Genomic DNA, 18,469 nt, shown 5'->3' on the forward strand with positions numbered 1-18,469 from the left:
CTCTCTTGCCCTTCCCCTTGCCTTTGCCCTTGCCAGCACCGGCGGTAGTCTCACAGGCAGGTGGGGTGGATGGGGGCTCCTGTAGTCGCACATCCTGCTCACGTGCAGCCAGGGACAGGTCGGAAGCAGCAACATCAGAGTCAGAAGACGACATGTCGAAAAATCAGTCTCGTGTGTCGTGGATTCGTGTAGACGCATCAAGAAGAACGAAAAAAATGACAGTCAGCCAGCTTGGATACATTCACACTGAAACTGATCAAGTTACAACACGCGTCGATGTAACTCACTATAACTGACCCCAACCATGCAAAGAAGGTTGCAATCACTTGCAGTCGGTTAGATGTGTCGGGCCAGACAATTTGCATACCGCACGCAGCGTGCGTGCAAGGCATGCTATTTTGTTTTGACGTCGGAGTTTTTTTTCGAACTCGGCTCCGCCTCTGTTTTCTGCTCTAACTCACTGGAACCGACGGGGACTAGTGTGAATGCCTTTGTAACCGTTTATAACTTGATCGGGCGATGTAACCTCGAAAATTTTTTATCTCCCGAGTCATATTTTGGGGGGCCATCTAACCACCTATCTAACCAAAAATCGGGTCTTCCGAAAAATCGTCTAACTGATGGGAACCCACTGCAACCAAAAATTCGTGGTTCCAGTGAGTTAGAGAGCGATGTAACCATTTGGTTAGATCGTGGTTACAGCCTAGTGTGAACGTAGCATAAGGCAAGCAGATGGAACTGCAGATTTGGTAATTAATGAAAGAGGTAAATATGTTTCTGTTCACTTCACATTCTAACACGCACGGGTGTAATTTCAATACCACAAATGCATGTCACTTCAGACGTATATTTTGTTCTTACGGCATCCAGTCGAAGTCTGTATATTAGACTGGTGAGCCTTCTGCTACTGTAATATTCGTTTGGTTTAGAAGAAAACATACGATCAATTTTGCGCGAGTTATGGTGAATATTTTGTCTGACTCTTGTATCAGTTTACTGACATAGTTCCAGCATGTAATGAATATGGAATACGATTGTCTATGACATTGTAAATATTAGATTTTTTTCGCACAAGATCCACCCCCATCATTTCCCACTATTCCTTCATGAGAAGGGATCCAACAAAAAGAAATCTTTATACCACGGATGGTCAAAAAATAAAAGAGAGAGGGGGGTGTATGTGTGTTTGAACGCACGTATCTCGCGCACGCACGTGAATACGCACAGAGATTACGATATTTTTTTCTTTTTAAAAATATTTTGTGTGAAGACAAACTGCCTTACTGGATAAAGTGCCTTTGTCAGGTCTTCACAAATGCTGACCTGGGAGACGTAGGAAAAAAAATCTCCACTCACTTAACCCAACCACCAGGCGCTGCCGTAACATACTGATAAACGTGCGATTTCCACATGAGAAAGGGATAGAAGAGAACACCAACACCACAGCACCCAAACATTTCTTCTCGCTCTTTGCACAGTTATACTCAAACATACTGATAAACGTGCGATTTCCACACGAGAAAGGGATAGAAAAGACACCAACACCACAGCACCCAAACATTTCTTCTTGTTCTTTGCACAGGTATCACTGTGCCTTTAATATGCACAAAAGACTCATAATCGTAAAGTGTGTAAGTGTTAATCATGTACATGGACAATTTCCTTGCGCCACCATTAATATGTTTTAGGCATGAGGTGGTGAATGAATAACAAAAACACTATGGTGATTGTGGTAACAGTCTTCTTCCCTAACACCTTGAGATGGGTGCAGGTCGTTATCTTTAATGTGACGCAAGGACACATACCTACTAACTAGTGCATATAAAATTATTTCGTTGACCAAACTGTGGTCTCTTAACTCAATGTTCATGTATAGGTCATACATTGTTGAAACCGTACAGACAACTGTGGAGGCTTGATCGCTGCTGTCTCGGACCTGCAATAAAGTGTAGTCTCTCAAGTCAATGTTCATATCCTGGTCAAGCATAATCGTACAGACAGCTGAGAATGTTTCGCACTTTTAGGTATATATACAGCAGTGCTTGATAGATGTAAAGTGCAGACAATATAGCTCCTTTGGTATCCAACCAGATATAGTGGTGGAGTAGACAATGAACCTATTTTGTCTGGGTAAGGCAATTTGATACAGATTATGTGCACTCTCTTCGAGTGACTCAAGTCAAGTAAATTGATGGCAAGGTAAACTCAGCTGGAATAATAGTTTTTATGTAGTTTTCTGTTTTTGGAAGATGTTTGATAGTTATAAAAGATAATGACAATCAAACAAACTACGAACATCTTTGTTGTGAAATCGTGGAGGGTGTTCAAACATAATGGAGAGGGTGTTTAAACATAACGATGAGAGTGTTTAAAATAGACGAGCTATAAAACTGATTCACCCGCAAACCTGGTTTCGCTCAGGGCTGCTATATCCACCTGGTAGCGATCAAGCATTCTAGCAATGAGCGCTGTGCGTCTTTCTGGTCTGTCGTTTCTGTCTAAGAGGGTGCGAACATTCCAGGCACCCAGTCAGGGCATGACTCCTGGTTCTTTTCTTTTGTTTTCGACCGCTGTTGTTAGATGTCCAAGTAGGTGCGGTTTCCTACTAGGTACTAGGTGAGGCAGGCTTTGTTTGGGGATCCTTTTATCTCCCCTTTCACATGTGGGGAGAGCAGTGCTGTCCCTAAAAAGGGCTGCTCTGACACTGTGGGAGGATACGGGCGCCGCATCTGCCCCAGTCTACGGCGGACGACCATCACCCCACAGCCGCCTGCGTGCAGAGTCGTGACTAGGAACTGCCAGCAGCATCCTCTGCCTGTCCCCGTTACCACTTCTCCATCGCCGCAGGGCTTGGAAAAGCTGGGTGTTGAAGGGCTAGCTCTGCGTTCCGACATTAGCCTGGTTGCCTGACAAGCACATGTGACTGTTTTTTTTTTTTAGTGAGGAGGAGTTGTGCAGTCCCTTCCCCACTCTCTCACCTACCGACGCTCACAGTCCCACAGGTGCAGATACTGTCACGTGTAGGACGGCCTCGGCAGGTGCAGGTTTTTTCTTCGGAGCTCCGTCTCCTAGGAGGACTTCCAGCCAAGGATAAGAGCTCCCCCTGCCCTTTGGTGATCTCCATTATGTTCAAACACCGTGATCATTAAGTTTAAACACCCTCTCCATTATGTTTGAACACTCATCACTCTGTTTAACCACCCTCTTCGTTATATTGAAACGCCAGCATACTTCCTCTCCACCTCCACCTTTACGACGCTGCAGACGTGACAAATTCCGAGCTTGGTTTTTGCCAGCACTTGGGACTTCAATCCCCCCAAAAAAACATCACAAGAGGTAGTGGACATTTCATTTTATTTGATATGTAGATATCAAACTCTCTCTCCTCTGTCTCTGTCTCTGTCTCTGTCTCTCTCTCTCTCTCTCTCTCTCTCTCTCTCTCTCTCTCTCTCTCTCTCTGTGTCACACACACACACACACACACACACACACACACACACACACACACATTTGACTTTTCAAAACACGTTTGTGCCTATTGGTTGCGTTTAAAGAGACGGTAGTTTCGGTCCTTTCTTGATCAACAAACATTTTTGTTGTGATGTTTTAACCGTTTCCTGATCCAGGCATTATTTCTAACAGAACATGCATTGCTGTCACTGCCAAAGTGACTCAGCAGCAGCGCAGGGCCCCCTCTGGTGTGTAACCTTCTCGTGACAGACATAGTATCAATGTCCCTTGAGGACATGCCGGCGCTGAGGCTGCAACAGACGGACGAATCCGGATGTGGCTATGTGTATTTGTATTGTATTTGTATTTCTCCGGATCTGCTCCACTCCTCAGTGCTGATGGTTCTACCCTGATCACTGACAAGGACGGGATCCTTGAGAGATGGGCTGAACACTTTGACAGCGTACTGAACCGCCCCTCCACCATCAATGATGAAGCCATCGACCGACTCCCCCAGGTGCCAGTCAGTGAGTCGTTGGATGCCATTCCAACTTTGGAGGAGACCCAGAAAGCTATCCGTCTGCTATTGTCGCGAGATGGATGACATTTTTTACCTTTTGACCCTTTTCCTATTTCGTGTGCCTGTGTGGGGATGGATTTGTATAATGTATAAACTTCGAACGCCTGTTGATTTTGTGGGCTTGAGTTTCACATAGTGTCATTTCCTGGGTTTTCACGTGCTGGGTTTTTATTTTTCCATTAAGCTGTACTCAGGGCAGCATCAGCTGAATTTTTAAAACTGGTTTTTGGAAGTCAGACGCGCGGCAGAGCTCTCAAGAGTAACATCCATGTGGATGTTCTGGGTGTGGCAATATGTATTGCCCAGTTGTGTATAACACCTGTGTGTGTTGAAGTTAGGTTTTCCTGACTAGCCAAGTCCACCAGGGGAACAAGTTGTTCCATGTAAGTAGCCAGTATTTATCTTCAGTAAAACGTTTAAATGTTCTCGTTCTTTTTTTGTGTGTGTGAATGCTACATTGGATAAATAGGAAGGGGTCTCTTTCGAAATGATTCTGTAAAGTGTAAAAGTGGTTGGCCAGCTTGTTTGATGTTATACGTGGTTAATTGATTTTCTTGCTGCACTGTATTAAATCATTACTCGTCCTAGTATTATGGGGGATTTTGAGTAAAATTCATTGTTGTAATTTTTCCCGTATTGTAATAGGTCTCGGATAAGTTCATTTTCCAAGTGATAGTGGTGGCAGTAGTGGTGGTAGTAGTTATTGTTTTGCATTTGGTAAGGTTTTATATAAACCACTTATTGGAACTGAGCCGTGTTTGCCAAGTGCAGTGATTAAAGCAGATTTTCTTATTACGTAATTGAATTAAGTCTTAAAATCGTTATTATGATGTTTATGCTAGTTTGTGATATTACTGTCATAGTAATATTGGCCTTTTAGGCCTGTTCCTGTTCCTGTTCCTGTTCTTGGAATCTTCCTTTCCCGCCTGAGTCCGCTGGGACGGCAGACTGGCAGCGTCCCTTCGCCAGACTCCGATAGCGTCCTGGGTTGAGCGTGGACGTTACAGCCCAGCTATTCCCTTTCGTCCCTTTTCCCTTGTTTCCCTTTTCCCAGCCCAGTTGCGTCCTTTGACCCTTCCCGAACATCACCCGTTCGTCCATCTCATCGTCGTCCCTCGTCGTCCCTCGTCACAGCATCGTCTATCATCTTGTGTGGAACTTCATCACTCCAGCTTTTCCGCCAGCCCCCTCAACAGCCGCTCACCGTCTGCGGTAGGGGTAGGTGGAAGAGGTCAAGATTGGTGTTTGTCCCCTCCCCTTCTTTCCCTCACGTTCTCAGAAGGGACATCGACTTTATCATTAGTCATCACTCGGGATCCAAGTTTGTGTGTGTGTGATCATGAGTATGTGTGTGTGTATGTTTGTGTGCGCGTGCATGTGTGTGCTTTGATTGCATGAGGGTTGTATGCCATAGTTTGTGACAGTATACTTTTTGTTTGGGGGTTTTCTTTGTGTCACAACTTGTGACGACAGTTAGGGCGTGTGGCCCGTCTTTGTTTTTCTCCACCCTCTTCTTTCACTTTCCCTCCTTCTCCCATCCTTCAGTTCGGGTAGAAGTCTCGAATTGCGCACGAACCACGTGCATGCATATTACTCGCTCACCTGAGCGAATATGAAATATTGTTGGGCAGCAACAATATTCGAGGCTTTTGCAGCCCGACTGCCGTAGTGTACGGGTCGTCTTCGTGGTTGGTGGGGTAGCTACCCCGACATCTAGGCACCATACGAAGTGAGGACCGGCTGTCCTCCATGGGAGCCACTTCTGTGTTTCTTCGTCTGTCTTCGTCGTCGTCGTGTCTTTGTGGTGGTCGTTAGTGTACGCCACCTGTGGCAGGTAAGAAGCCACTTGTCTATTTAGCTTGGTTGTATTTCCATCAGGGATGTAGGTATGTAAAGAGGTAGAGGTTCGACAAGAAAGGTGTACGTTAGGTTTTGACACAATGATCTATTTCGTTAATTTGTGCTACCACTGCGTGAATATGTACTTTTTCTTGTGTCGGCTAATATTTTTGCCAATTTTATTGTTATTGAGTTTTAAAATGATACGATTTTACCTTAGTTCACTGTTGGGTAAAATTGGGCGTTGGCTCTGTATGATAGGTGTAGAGAGTGCGAGTGCCGTATATGAGTTCTGTAATTCGTCTTGTCAAAGTTATATTCCAGCTTTGTATTTTGAATGTGCTGTACATTTGTTTTTGTTAATTATCGTTAGAATTAGTATTGCTCAGCACTGGGGGAACATTCCGTAATGTTCCAGCTCTCGCTGTGTGCTGTGTGTCCCGGGCCTTTCGTCTGGTGACCCAGATCTTCACCCCTTCCTGTCCCGTGATTGGCGTCCTGGGTGTTCGTCCCCTCCTGCCCTGTGACTGCTGTCCTGGGTGTTCGTCCCCTCCTGCCCTGTGACTGCTGTCCTGGGTGTTCGTCCCCTCCTGCCCTGTGACTGCTGTCCTGGGTGTTCGTCCCCTCCTGCCCTGTGACTGCTGTCCTGGGTCTTCGCCCCTTCCTGCCCTGTGACTGGTGTCCTGTGTTCCGGGCCTTTGACTTGCAGCCTGGTCCATTGCTTGGCACTGTATGCTGAGTCCTGGCACCTAGGCCTTTTGACCGGGGGCTTGTGCCTTGGGTCAAACCCGCCGAAGTTTGTCTGGGCCGTGTGTCAGTTTTTTGTTTTTGTTGTGTGTTTTTTCTTTTAAGAGGAAAACTTCCTGAACCCGCCAAAGACTAAAGCATCAGTGTACCAGTCCTGGTTTTGGGGTGATTTGTCTTCTTGAGTGTGTGTGTGGAAAATTGCTTTTGATTACATTTGGGAGAATCCGTAGTTTTGTATACGACTTCTGTTCGTTTATTTTTTGTTGTTGAAGTTATGGTATATAGTTGTTTTGTTGTCGGTTTTTTTTTTGGCAAGTATAGGCTGTGTGTGTAAGGTTGCGTGAGTGGGATAGACAGAGCGGAAGAGAATAAATTTTGTGTTGAAGAGAAATATCTGTATTCTGTGTTTGTGTTGTCGGGTGAACTGGGTTGGGTGTTAGGTTTTAAAATAGTTCTCGACCTCTTCCCTAGGGGGGTCGTGACACTTTGTCATTTGTTTGTATTTGCAATCGTTTGTCGTGTAATAAAACTTTATTTAACCTTTCAAGTTCCCGATTCCTTCTGTGTGAGAAGGTAGGTCCCGTCCCAGGATGGTCGGGGCGCGACAGCTATCCAATGGCAAAGCCCCTGGCTCAGACTCCATTCCAGCTGAGGTCTACAAAGGTGTTATGGCGCTGACTGAGAAGCTTCATCAGCTGTTCCAGCTCATCTGGCAGCACGAGGCAGTTCCACAGGACTTCAAAGACGCTTCCATCATACACCTGTACCAGCGCAAAGGAAATCGTCAGGCCTGTGACAACCATCGTGGAATATCCCTGCTGTCCGTCGCAGGCAAGACTCTAGCCAGAGTGCTACTCAACCGTCTCATAGCGCACCTTGAGCAAGGTCTCCTACCAGAGAGCCAGTGTGGCTTCCGGAAAGAACGCGGGACTATCGACATGGTGTTTGCTGCCAGGCAGCTCCAGGAGAAGTGTCAGGAATAGAACGCCGACCTTTACTCCACGTATGCCGATCTGACCAAGGCCTTCGATACTGTTAGCAGAGATGGCCTTTGGAGAATCATGGCGAAGTACGGATGTCCCAGAAAGTTCATCACCATCATACGGCAACTACACGATGGGATGCTGGCCCGAGTCCAAGACAACGGAGAGACTTCGGAGCCATTCCCTGTCTCCAACGGAGTGAAGCAAGGGTGTGTTCTTGCCCCAACCCTGTTCAGTCTCATGTTTACAGCCATGCTGACAGATGCCTTCAGAGACGCTGACGTAGGCATTGGCATCAGGTACCGCACAGATGGCTCACTCTTCAACCTCAGGAGGCTTCAAGCAAAAACCAAGGTGAGGACAGACACCGTCAACGACTTCCTGTTTGCTGATGACTGTGCTCTCAACGCTGCCTCCGAAGCTGACATGCAACACAGCGTCGACAAGTTCTCTGCTGCCTGTGACAACTTTGGCCTCAAAATCAGCACAAAGAAGACTGAGGTGATGCACCAACCATCTCCAGGAAAGCCTTACGTTGAACCAAACATTCATCAACGGGCAACGACTGAACGCGGTGGACAAGTTTACATACCTGGGCAGTACACTCTCTCGCACAGTTGTCATCGACGACGAGGTGAATGCCAGACTCGCCAAAACCAGCGCTGCCTTCAGCAGACTCCATAAGAACGTTTGGAACAGGAGAGGCATCACCATGGAGACGAAGCTCAAAGTATACAAGGCCATAGTTCTCACCACACTGCTCTATGGATGTGAATCATAGACGGTCTACAAACGCCACGCTAAAAAGCTGAACCACTTCCACACCACCAGCCTCAGAAAACTTCTCGGCATAAAGTGGCAAGAGAAGATCCCTGACACAGAGGTGCTCACTCGTGCAAACTTGCCCAGCATCTACACCATCTTGATGCAGGCCCAGCTGTGCTGGGCAGGCCATGTAGTTCGCATGCCAGACCACCGGGTCCCCAAGAAACTGCTGTACGGCGAATTCCAACATGGCAAGCGCTCCCATGGAGGCCAAAAGAAGCGCTTCAAAGACACTGTGAAAGCTTCTCTGAAGGCCTTCAACATCAGCCACGACACATGGGAGCTGAATGCAATGGACAGACCAAAGTGGCGTTCAGCTGTCCACAAAGGCGCCAAATCCTGTGAGGCCAACAGAATCGCTGCAGCAGAGCAACGCAGACAGGCCAGGAAAAGCAGGGCCAGCAAGTCCCCGACAGCCGCCACCATCCCCTGTCCACACTGCGTCAGAACCTTCCGGGCGCGAATTGGCCTGACCAGTCATCTGCGCACCCACAGAGCCCAACCCACCCACCCCCAGGATGACTAGATGGTCCTCGTCGATCCCGACGGACGAACCACACGGCAAACACCATGTCACATGTTCCCCTGCCTGAGCGGAAGCCACACTGTGCTTCAAGGATGACTAGTCTGTTCAGTATGATGCGCACAAAGATCTTGCCGGCGATGCAGAGGAGAGAGATTCCACGGTGGTTATCGCAGGATGTTTTGCCTCCCTTCCGTTTGTAAATGTGGACAATAGAAGCATCCCTGAAATCCTGTGGGACCTCCCCTCTCTCCCAGATAGACTGGAACAGGGCGGTCAGCTTGTCTGTCAGCACCTCGCCTCCATACTTGTAGATGTCAGCCTGGATTCCATCCGCTCCTGGTGCTTTTCCTGACGTTGTCAGCTTCAGGGCCTTCTGGGTCTCGACTTGGTGGGAGAGGCAGCTAGCGAGTCACTGACTGGTAGCTGTGGGAGGGCTGCAATTGCCTCGTCTGATACGGACGAGTCCCTGTTGAGGAGGGTGTTGAAGTGTTCTGCCCAGTGGGCAAGGATGTTTTTCTTGTCTGTCAGGAGGGTGGTCTGGTCAAAGACTCGGACAGGGGTTGATCCTGTGACTCTCGGCCCATACACAGCTCGGAGACCATCATGGAAGGTCTTCATGTCATGAGAATCAGCAGCGGACTGAAGCTCTTCGGACTTTCTCTCCCACCAGGTGTTCTTCATCTCACGCAGCTTCTTCTGTACGAGTTGCTTGGTTTGCAAGAACTGGTTCTCCTTCCTCTGACAGTCTTTATCGGAAATGTGATCCTGATGCCGTATATGCAGTGTGTTCAGGAGCTTGGAGATTCCAGAGTCGTTCTCGTTAAACCAGTCTTTGTGGCTCCTCTGTACAAAGCCGAGTGTGTCAGCTGCTGCTGTGTACACAGCATCTCTAAAGGTGCTCCATACCTCTTCTACATCAGTCGATGCAGGAATTTCTTGGAGAGCTACTTGGATTTGCTGCTGCAGCACGTCCTTGGTGATAGGGAGGCGGTGGATGTTCAGCTTCCTAGGGGGTTTCTTCCTGGCTGGTTGGAGCTTGCGTGCAAGTCTGATGTTCAACTTGCTGCGTACCAGGCGATGGTCCAACCAACAGACTGCTCCTCTCATGCAGCGTTTAATGGAAACATCACCTCTGTCCCTCTGCCGGACAATCACATAGTCCAGCATGTGCCATTGCTTGGAGCGGGGGTGCATCCATGTGTTCTTGTACTTGTCCGCTTGTTGGAAGAGGGTGTTGGTAATGGTCAGTCCATGCTGCGCGAAGAGCGAGAGCAAAGCAGTCCGTTGGAGTTGCACTTGCTAGTGCCGTGCTGTCCTAGGACTTTTGGCCATGAGAAGTCCACGCCGACGCGGGCACAGAAACCCCCAAGGATGATCAGCCTGTCCTTTCTGTCTACCGCTGAAATGGTGTGGTTGAGCTCCTCGTAGAAAGCTTCTTTAATGTCATCAGGGTTGGTCATCGTTGGGGCATAGCGGCTGATGACTGTGGCGAAGCAATCCTTGGACAGCTTCAGACGCAGGGTCATCAGCCTGTCGTTTATCCCACATGGAAGGCTGTCAAGCTGTCGTGCAAGTTTGGTTCGTATGGTAAAGCCTGCTCTGTTGGCGACTTACTTGGGATAAAAGAGGCGACGTATCGAGCCACAAGCTCTTCTTCAGGCAAATGACATGAGTGAGTGACAGACAGAAAGGTACAAACAGAGAGGGAGAGAGAGTAAAGTTCAGGAAAGGAAAGTGATGAGAAGTCACAGGAAAGGACACATAAAACAAAGCAGGGTGAGTAGAACTGTTAGTGTGAATGTATGAGGGAAAGAAAGGGTTCTGAAAGGGAAGGGTGAGGGAAGTTGTTGGTTTACTATTTAACATAGTAACTCTATATACTGGAGGGACTGCATCAGCTGGGATGCTATTCTCTGCACTCGAGAGCACAGAGAAAGGGTTAGATGTGGAAACTGAGTAATGAAAAGTTTCCATGTTCATCATTGTAATCAGAAGAGGGGGCTGGTGTACTGTCCGGTTTGTTTTCACGAGGACAGTGTTTATGGGATGGTGTTACTGTCTGGATTTCCGCCCGTGCACTGCTCTCTGGTGAAACAGAGGGCTTAGCTACAGTATCATGACTTGGGGCGGTTTGATGGTAGGGAATTGTGTCTGTTTCTGTGCTTACATCTACACTTGTAGGTTTGTCATGAATCTCAGAGGGTGTTTGTGTGGATGATGTCACACCTTTCTTCTCTTCTGGTTTAGATTTTTTTAATTTCAGAGTTTATTAACCCTAGCTGTGTTTTGATGGACTGGTTGTCTTTTGTTAGCTGTTTGTTTGATGCTTCCAGTTTTGTGAGCTGAGACTGCATGTCATCCAGTTTGGAAATGAGCAGGTTGAATTTATCAGAAATATTGATACGTAATTCGTTTTTAGTGATAACCTTGATGTCTTCGACAGCTGTGAAAATGTTATTTTGTAATGTAGATTGTGCACTAGATAAAGAATCAAGCGGCTGGTCTAAATCGAAAACCTTCTGTTTCAGTTCTGGAAGTGAACCGACAGCCTGTGTATGTACTGTTTGGAACAATGTTCGCTTTTTTGGAATCTAGTCCTCTTCCCACTGGCGTTACTGTCTTTTTGTGGCTTCTGGTTTCTCTTCCCTTGTGAGGGTTGCTGTGCGCCACAGGTGGAGTGGGCAGGAGGATGACGATACCATCTTGGGACGGCTCAGCTGGTTCAGGGTCTGTCAGTAGATGTGATGGTGGTGGGGTGAAGGAATCACCACAAGATGTCGGTGTCCATGGAAAGTCAATGGTGGGTGTGTGTGGGAGGTAGACTAAAAAATCTTGGTAAAAGTCGACTTACTTGGGATAAAAGAGGCGACGTATCGAGCCACAAGCTCTTCTTCAGGCAAATGAAATGAGTGAGTGACAGACAGAAAGGTACAGACAGAGGGAGAGAGAGTAAAGTTCAGGAAAGGAAAGTGATGAGAAGTCACAGGAAAGGACACAAAAAACAAAGCAGGGTGAGTAGAACTGTCAGTGTGAATGTATGAGGGAAAGAAAGGGTTCTGAAAGGGAAGGGTGAGGGAAGGTGGGCAGGGGGTGAGAGGGCAGGAGTGAGGTAAGAGGGTGGAAGAGACTGTTAGTGTTAGGGACATATGAACAAGAAAGTAAAATAAGTGGGAAAAAAATTATATATATATATATATATATATATATACACACATATATATATATAGATATATATATATATATATCAACACACACATATATAATTGAAAAAAAATAAATAAATAAATTAAAATAAATAATAATAATAATAAAAACAAAAGTAAATAAATAAATAATTAAAACAACAGCAAAACAACCAACACACACAAACACACACACAAACACAAACACACACACACACACACACACACACACACACACACACACACACACACACACACACAGAGGAATATATAAATAGATAAATGCAATAAAATGAAATAAAATAATAAAGTATATAAACAAAAAACGGGATGAGGGGTGGCGGATAAATAGAGGAAAAGAGAAAGAGGGCAAGGATCAGAAAGGGGTTAGAGAATGCCTGGAAAACCGCTGCCGTCACTCTTTGGTGTTGAGTCCAGCTGGGGCGAGGGTACCAAGGCGGGCAATCACGGTGGACTCCATGAAGCGCCGGTACAGGCCAGTGGACTGGTTCTGCCAGACAGCAGCGATCCTCGCATGGGCAAAACTGTGAAGGGGGCTGTTGAAATGGGTGCCCACTGGGTCACTGTAGCCAAGGCGCATGGAGCGCAGGTGTTCAGTGAAGCGCTCGTTCAGGCTGCGGTAGGTTTGACCAGTGTACTTTTTGGCACAAAGGGTGCAAGTGAGGATATACACAAGGTTCTCGGACTGGCAGTCGAAGTGCGCCCTGACTGTGAATTTCCTAGTGGGACCCGTGAGGGTGGTGGAAGTATACACGAAGGGGCATGTTTTTCACCCCTTCCGGCCACAGGGACTGGTACCAGGAGGGAGAGGGGGCCCAGACCTACAAACAGCAGCTCGCACCAAGTGGTCCCTTAGATTGGTGTCTCTCTTGAAGGCAATGAGGGGTGGGCGGGGAAATATCTCACTCAAGTGTGTGTCAGACTTAAGAAGGTGGAAACTGTTGAGAAGGATGCTGCGTACAGGGAGGTTGTGGGGATGAAAGGTCAGGACAGCTGCAGTACGCTCATCCTTTTCTGTGTGTACTCGGGACATCAGTGCCTGGGAGCGGGGGATGGCACGGGCCTTATCAAGGCCTCTCTGGATCAAGGCCTCAGAGTATTGTCTGGCTAGAAAAAAGCCGACCATCCTCTCAGCCTGATGTTCAAAATCCAGCTCATCACTACAGATGCGTCTGAGCCGAAAGAACTGGGTGAAGGGAATGCTGTTTTTGCAGGCCTGGGGGTGACTGGAGGAGTACAAGAGGTACGAATGTGAGTCAGTCTCCTTATAGAAGACACTTGTGGTCAGAAAATTGCAGGTGGGTTGGATGGTGACAAGGATGTCCAAGAACAGGACGGAGGAGTTGGAGATGGTGTGGGTAAATTTTAAGGCAGGGTGGAAGTTTGACATGAAGTCGATGAAGGCCTGAAGGGAATCTACGGGGCCGGTGGCTATGCCAAGGCAGTCATCAATGAAGCGCTTGTAGAAGGTTGGTCTGACACCTTTGTACTGTCTGAAGGCCTGCTCCTAAATGAAGCCCACAAACAAACAGGCAAAGCTGGGACCCATTTTTGTGCCCATGGTAACGCCGCTCTGCTGCTGGAAGTGGTCCTGGTCGAAAGAGAAGGAGTTGAGGGTCAGGACAAGTTCAGTCAAGCGCAGGATGGTAGGAAAATGGAGGCGGAGAGAACTCTTGGGTAGAAATTGTTTGACAGCCAGCATGCCTTCCGGATGGGGGATGTTTGTGTAAAGAGACACAATGTCCATGGTAAACACATGCCTCTCAGTGCAGTCAGCAGGGAAGGAGAAGTCGTTCAGGAGGTTCAGGGTGTGATTGGTGTCATTCATGTAGGTGGGTAAGGCAGCCACCAATGGCTGGAACACGGAGTCGAGGAAGGCGGAAATAAGGGCAGTGGGCAAGCACAGGCCGAAACGATAGGTCGCCCAGGATTGTTGACCTTGTGTATTTTGGGGAGGAGGTAAAGGAGGGACTCACAAGGCTCCTTCATGATAGCATGGTGGGCTTCAAACGGAAGATGACTGTTATCAACTGCCGTCTTGATGGTCTTACGGATGAGCGCATTGTCAGCCTTGGTGGTGTCTCTGGCGATAGGGCCGTAGAAGGTGGTGTTGGACAGCTGAGACCTGGCTTCTTGGAGGTAGAGGTCTCTGCGCCACACGACCACTGCACCACCCTTGTCAGCAGGTTTGATGATGATGTCTCTTCTGTCCTTCAGCTCCTGCAGGGCTTTCTCCTCACCAGGGGTCAAGTTGCAGCTGATTGATCTGCCTCATGCATGTGTGAATGACCCGTGACACACACAACAGCAGCTGTCCGTGTTTTGTTTGTGTCCGTGTTTTGTTTGTGTCAGAGAGAGAGAGAGAGACAGACAGACAGACAGACAGACGCAAGATGGACGATTCATTTCCAATAATTGGCCACAGCCTCAGCCAGGAATAGAAGGACGGTGCGAGTGTCTGTTACTTCTAGAAAGACGACAGAGGCTCACACACATTATGTAACACGATACAACGATACAGCAGTGACTTGCCAACCCTGGTGGTAGTCAGCTGCGGATGAACACTCCTTGCACTACAGAGACTTCAGTGGAAAGACTGGTACCACAAAGTCGACGGTCGTCCGTTGCACAGGCAAGTCTTAAAGAGCGTTGCCTCAAGTTTCCAGACTCGACGCTGCAGTTCTCTTGCCATCTTTCAGCTTCTTGTTGACACTGAAAGGAGGCGTTGAGTTGGTACCTTCCCTTGTCAGGTAAAATTTCCAAACTTAAATGGATCTCTCTCTCTCTCTCTCTCTCTCTCTATATATATATATATATATATATATATAATTATATATATTAGTCAGGTCAGGTCATTAGATCTGCTACTGGTAACCTGTAATCCAGTACAACCTGTTCAGGGTCGGGTTGCCGGCGACTAAACCGGCACTCCCACCGCTCCCGTCCGGGACTGGTGAGGCGGGTGGCTAGACACCCTTATGGAATTAAAAACGAGATCTATAAAAGGGCGTCGGCTCAGGAGAGCCACTGACGGCCATCTAGCTCCACCGTGCTGTGTGCATGCCACACGCAGTTGGCCTCCGGGGTGTGTCTACCCATGCATGCGAAGTCTGGATCCGGCAGAATCTGCGGAAGAAACCTATCGGTTCAACGTAGAGGAAGGCGGTTACAGCAACGCACTGTGGAGTGCAGAGAGCAAGATGAGACACCGAAAGGATATCTTGGTCATCCACTGCATCCGTGCTCATCCTCCAGTCGTCTCGACTTAGTCTTGCCACTGGAAATTGGTGGACCCGGACGAGAGAGTGAGGTCGACGTTGCGCAACTTCTCTTCACTTTAAACAAACTCATCGCGCAAATCATCAGTCATCCTTAATGATCTTTCATCCTTCATCATTTCATCACCCCCAAGTCCTGTGGCGACAGGCGAGCGACGAAACGACAGGTGTGGGTACACTGGCAGTCGCAGCCGCAGACCTGCAAGCAGGCGGCTCAGGCCATAGGGTCGTTCTTCGTCGACAGGAGCAGCGATGGAGCTCGGCAGCCGTCTGAGCGTCTGAGCAGCCCTCTTTAGGAATGCACTGCTCACCTCCCTGGCATGAGGAAGGGGCTAGAAAAGGTGCCCTAAAAATTGCCTGCTCCATATCACCCTGGCCAGCATACCGCAGCTGGTGGGGAACCTACATCAGCGGTCGAAACAAAGAGAAAGAAAAGAAAAAAAACAAGGATCGTTCCTCTCACCATTGGTGCTTGGAACATAAGGACTCTCCTGGACAGAGATGACGCGGACAGACCCCAAAGGAGAACGGCACTAGTTGCATCCGAACTCGCCAGATACAACATTGACATCGCAGCCTTGAGTGACTCGGCTTGCAGGCGAAGGCGAGCTCTGTGAACGGGGATCTGGTTACACCTTCTTCTGGAGTGGACGAGGAAGCGAAGAGCGATATGAGGCTGGCGTTGGTTTTGCAGTAAAAACAGCACTTGTCAGCAAGCTAGCTGGAATCCCAAAGGGAGTCAACGATAGGCTTATGACCATGAAACTCCCACTGGCATCTGGCCAGAAGCACCTCACCATTGTCAGTGCCTATGCCCCAACCATGACCAACCTGGATGAAGTGAAGGCGAAGTTCTACGAGGACCTTCACTCTGTCATTGCTGCTATCCCTAAAGCAGACAAGCTCATCATTCTTGGGGACTTCAATGCTAGAGTTGGCTCTGACTACATCTCCTGGGATGGAGTGATTGGAAAGCATGGTGTGGGCCACTGCAACCCAAATGGATTGTTTTTGCTTCAGACCGGTGCAGAGCACGAACTACTGATAACCAACACAGTTTTCTGCCTCCCTACCCGTAACAGGAAGTCATGGATGCACCCTCGCTCAAAGCATTGGCATCTCATCGATTACGTCATCGTCAGGAAAAGGGATAGGCAAGATGTTCGTGTAACAAAGACCATGTGCGGCGCCGAGTGTTGGACAGACCATCGCCTTGTAGTCTCGAAGCTGAATATTCGAATCCAGCCCAAGAGACGCCCCCAAGGCCAGAAGGCTCCAAAACGGCTCAACATCGCTAAGCTGAAAAACATCACCATCAAACAGTCCTTTGTGGAGCTGCTGGAAGATCGTCTGGAATCCGCCTCTCTGGACAAACAGAATGTGGAGTCTGACTGGAGGACCCTGCGTGAGCTGATCTATAGTACAGCTTCAGAGACCCTGGGACCCATGACCAGAAAGCACAAAGACTGGTTTGATGAAAACTGTGATGAAATCAAGCAGCTTCTGGATGAGAAACGCCGTCTGCATCAAGCCTACCTGAGCAACCCAAAGTCCACATCAAAAAAGGATGCGTACGATGCCATCCGCAGGACTGTTCAGCAAAAGTTACGCCAGATGCAGGATAAGTGGCTGAGTGACAAAGCTGATGAGATCCAGGGATATGCTGACAGGCACGATATGAAGAGGTTCTATGATGCCTTAAAAGAAGTCTACGGCCCCACATCCTCAGGATCATCCCCCCCTCCTCAGTGCAGATGGGAATACCTTGATCACCGAGAAGGAAAAAATTCTCGAACGCTGGGCTGAGCACTTCAACAGTGTCTTAAATCGCCCTTCCTCCATAAATGATGAAGCCATAGACCGTCTCCCACAAGTCCCCAATAACAAAGCACTGGACGATCCGCCAACACTTCTTGAGACCCAGAAAGCAATCCGTCTGCTATCCAGTGGCAAAGCACCTGGTTCAGACTCCATACCAGCAGAGGTCTACAAGGATGGAGGCACTGTGCTGACTGAGAAGCTCCATCAGCTGTACTCACTCATGTGGAAAGAAGAGACGATCCCCCAGGATTTCAAAGATGCATCTATCATTCACTTGTACAAGCGAAAGGGGAACCGGCAAGCCTGTGATAACCATCGGGGCATTTCCTTGCTCTCCATCGCAGGCAAGATACTTGCCAGGATCCTACTAAACCGCCTCACAGCACACCTTGACCAAGGTCATTTGCCTGAGAGTCAATGTGGTTTCCGGAAAGAGCGCGGAACCACCGACATGGTGTTTGCTGCAAGGCAGCTGCAAAAGAAATGTCAGGAGCAAAACGCTGATCTGTTCTCCACCTATGTCGACCTCACTAAGGCCTTCGACACCGTGAGTAGAGAGGGACTGTGGAAGATCATGGCCAAGTACGGATGCCCTTGGAAATTTATTTCCTTGGTCAGCCAATTCCATGAAGGCATGCAGGCTCGAGTCCAGGACAATGGCGAAACATCTGCTCCTTTTCCTGTCACAAATGGTGTCAAGCAAGGCTGCGTCCTGGCTCCAACGCTGTTCAGCCTCATGTTCTCTGCAATGCTTACTGATGCCTTCAGAGATGGCGATGTTGGAATCGGCCTAAAGTACCGAAGAGATGGCAAGCTGTTTAACCTCAGAAGGCTTCAAGCAAAAACGAAGGTCATGACAGACATCATCAGAGACTTTTTGTTTGCTGATGATTGTGCCCTCAACGCTGGATCTGAAGCTGACGTGCAACTCAGCGTCGACAAGTTTGCCACTGCCAGCAGGAACTTCGGCCTTACCATCAGCACGAGGAAAACTGAAGTTCTCCATCAGCCAGCCCCAGGGAAACCCCGTGTTGAGCCCAACATCACAGTCAACGGTCAGAGACTCAGTACGGTGGAGCGGTTCACATACCTTGGCAGCACACTGTCACGAAATGCGACCATCGACGATGAAGTGAACGTCAGGATTGCAAGAGCAAGCGCAACGTTTGGTAGACTCAATGCAAATGTCTGGAACAGAAGAGGCATTAGTCTTGAGA

The 18,469-nt window shown here is 48.3% G+C and overlaps 1 protein-coding gene across 1 annotated transcript; it reads right to left on the reverse strand.

Annotated features, from left to right (window-relative positions):
• Positions 1–13,660: 13,660 nt before the first annotated feature.
• Positions 13,661–14,419, reverse strand: LOC143283893 (uncharacterized; the record flags this gene model as incomplete). Its single annotated transcript, XM_076590284.1, has 2 exons — positions 13,661–14,091; positions 14,130–14,419. Coding segments are annotated over 2 exons (721 nt in total), but the record flags the coding sequence as incomplete, so codon positions are not given.
• Between the last annotated feature and the right edge of the window lie 4,050 nt (positions 14,420–18,469).

Source organism: Babylonia areolata, chromosome 7 (genome assembly GCF_041734735.1).
Source record: "Babylonia areolata isolate BAREFJ2019XMU chromosome 7, ASM4173473v1, whole genome shotgun sequence".
Classification (NCBI taxonomy): domain Eukaryota; kingdom Metazoa; phylum Mollusca; class Gastropoda; order Neogastropoda; family Buccinidae; genus Babylonia; species Babylonia areolata.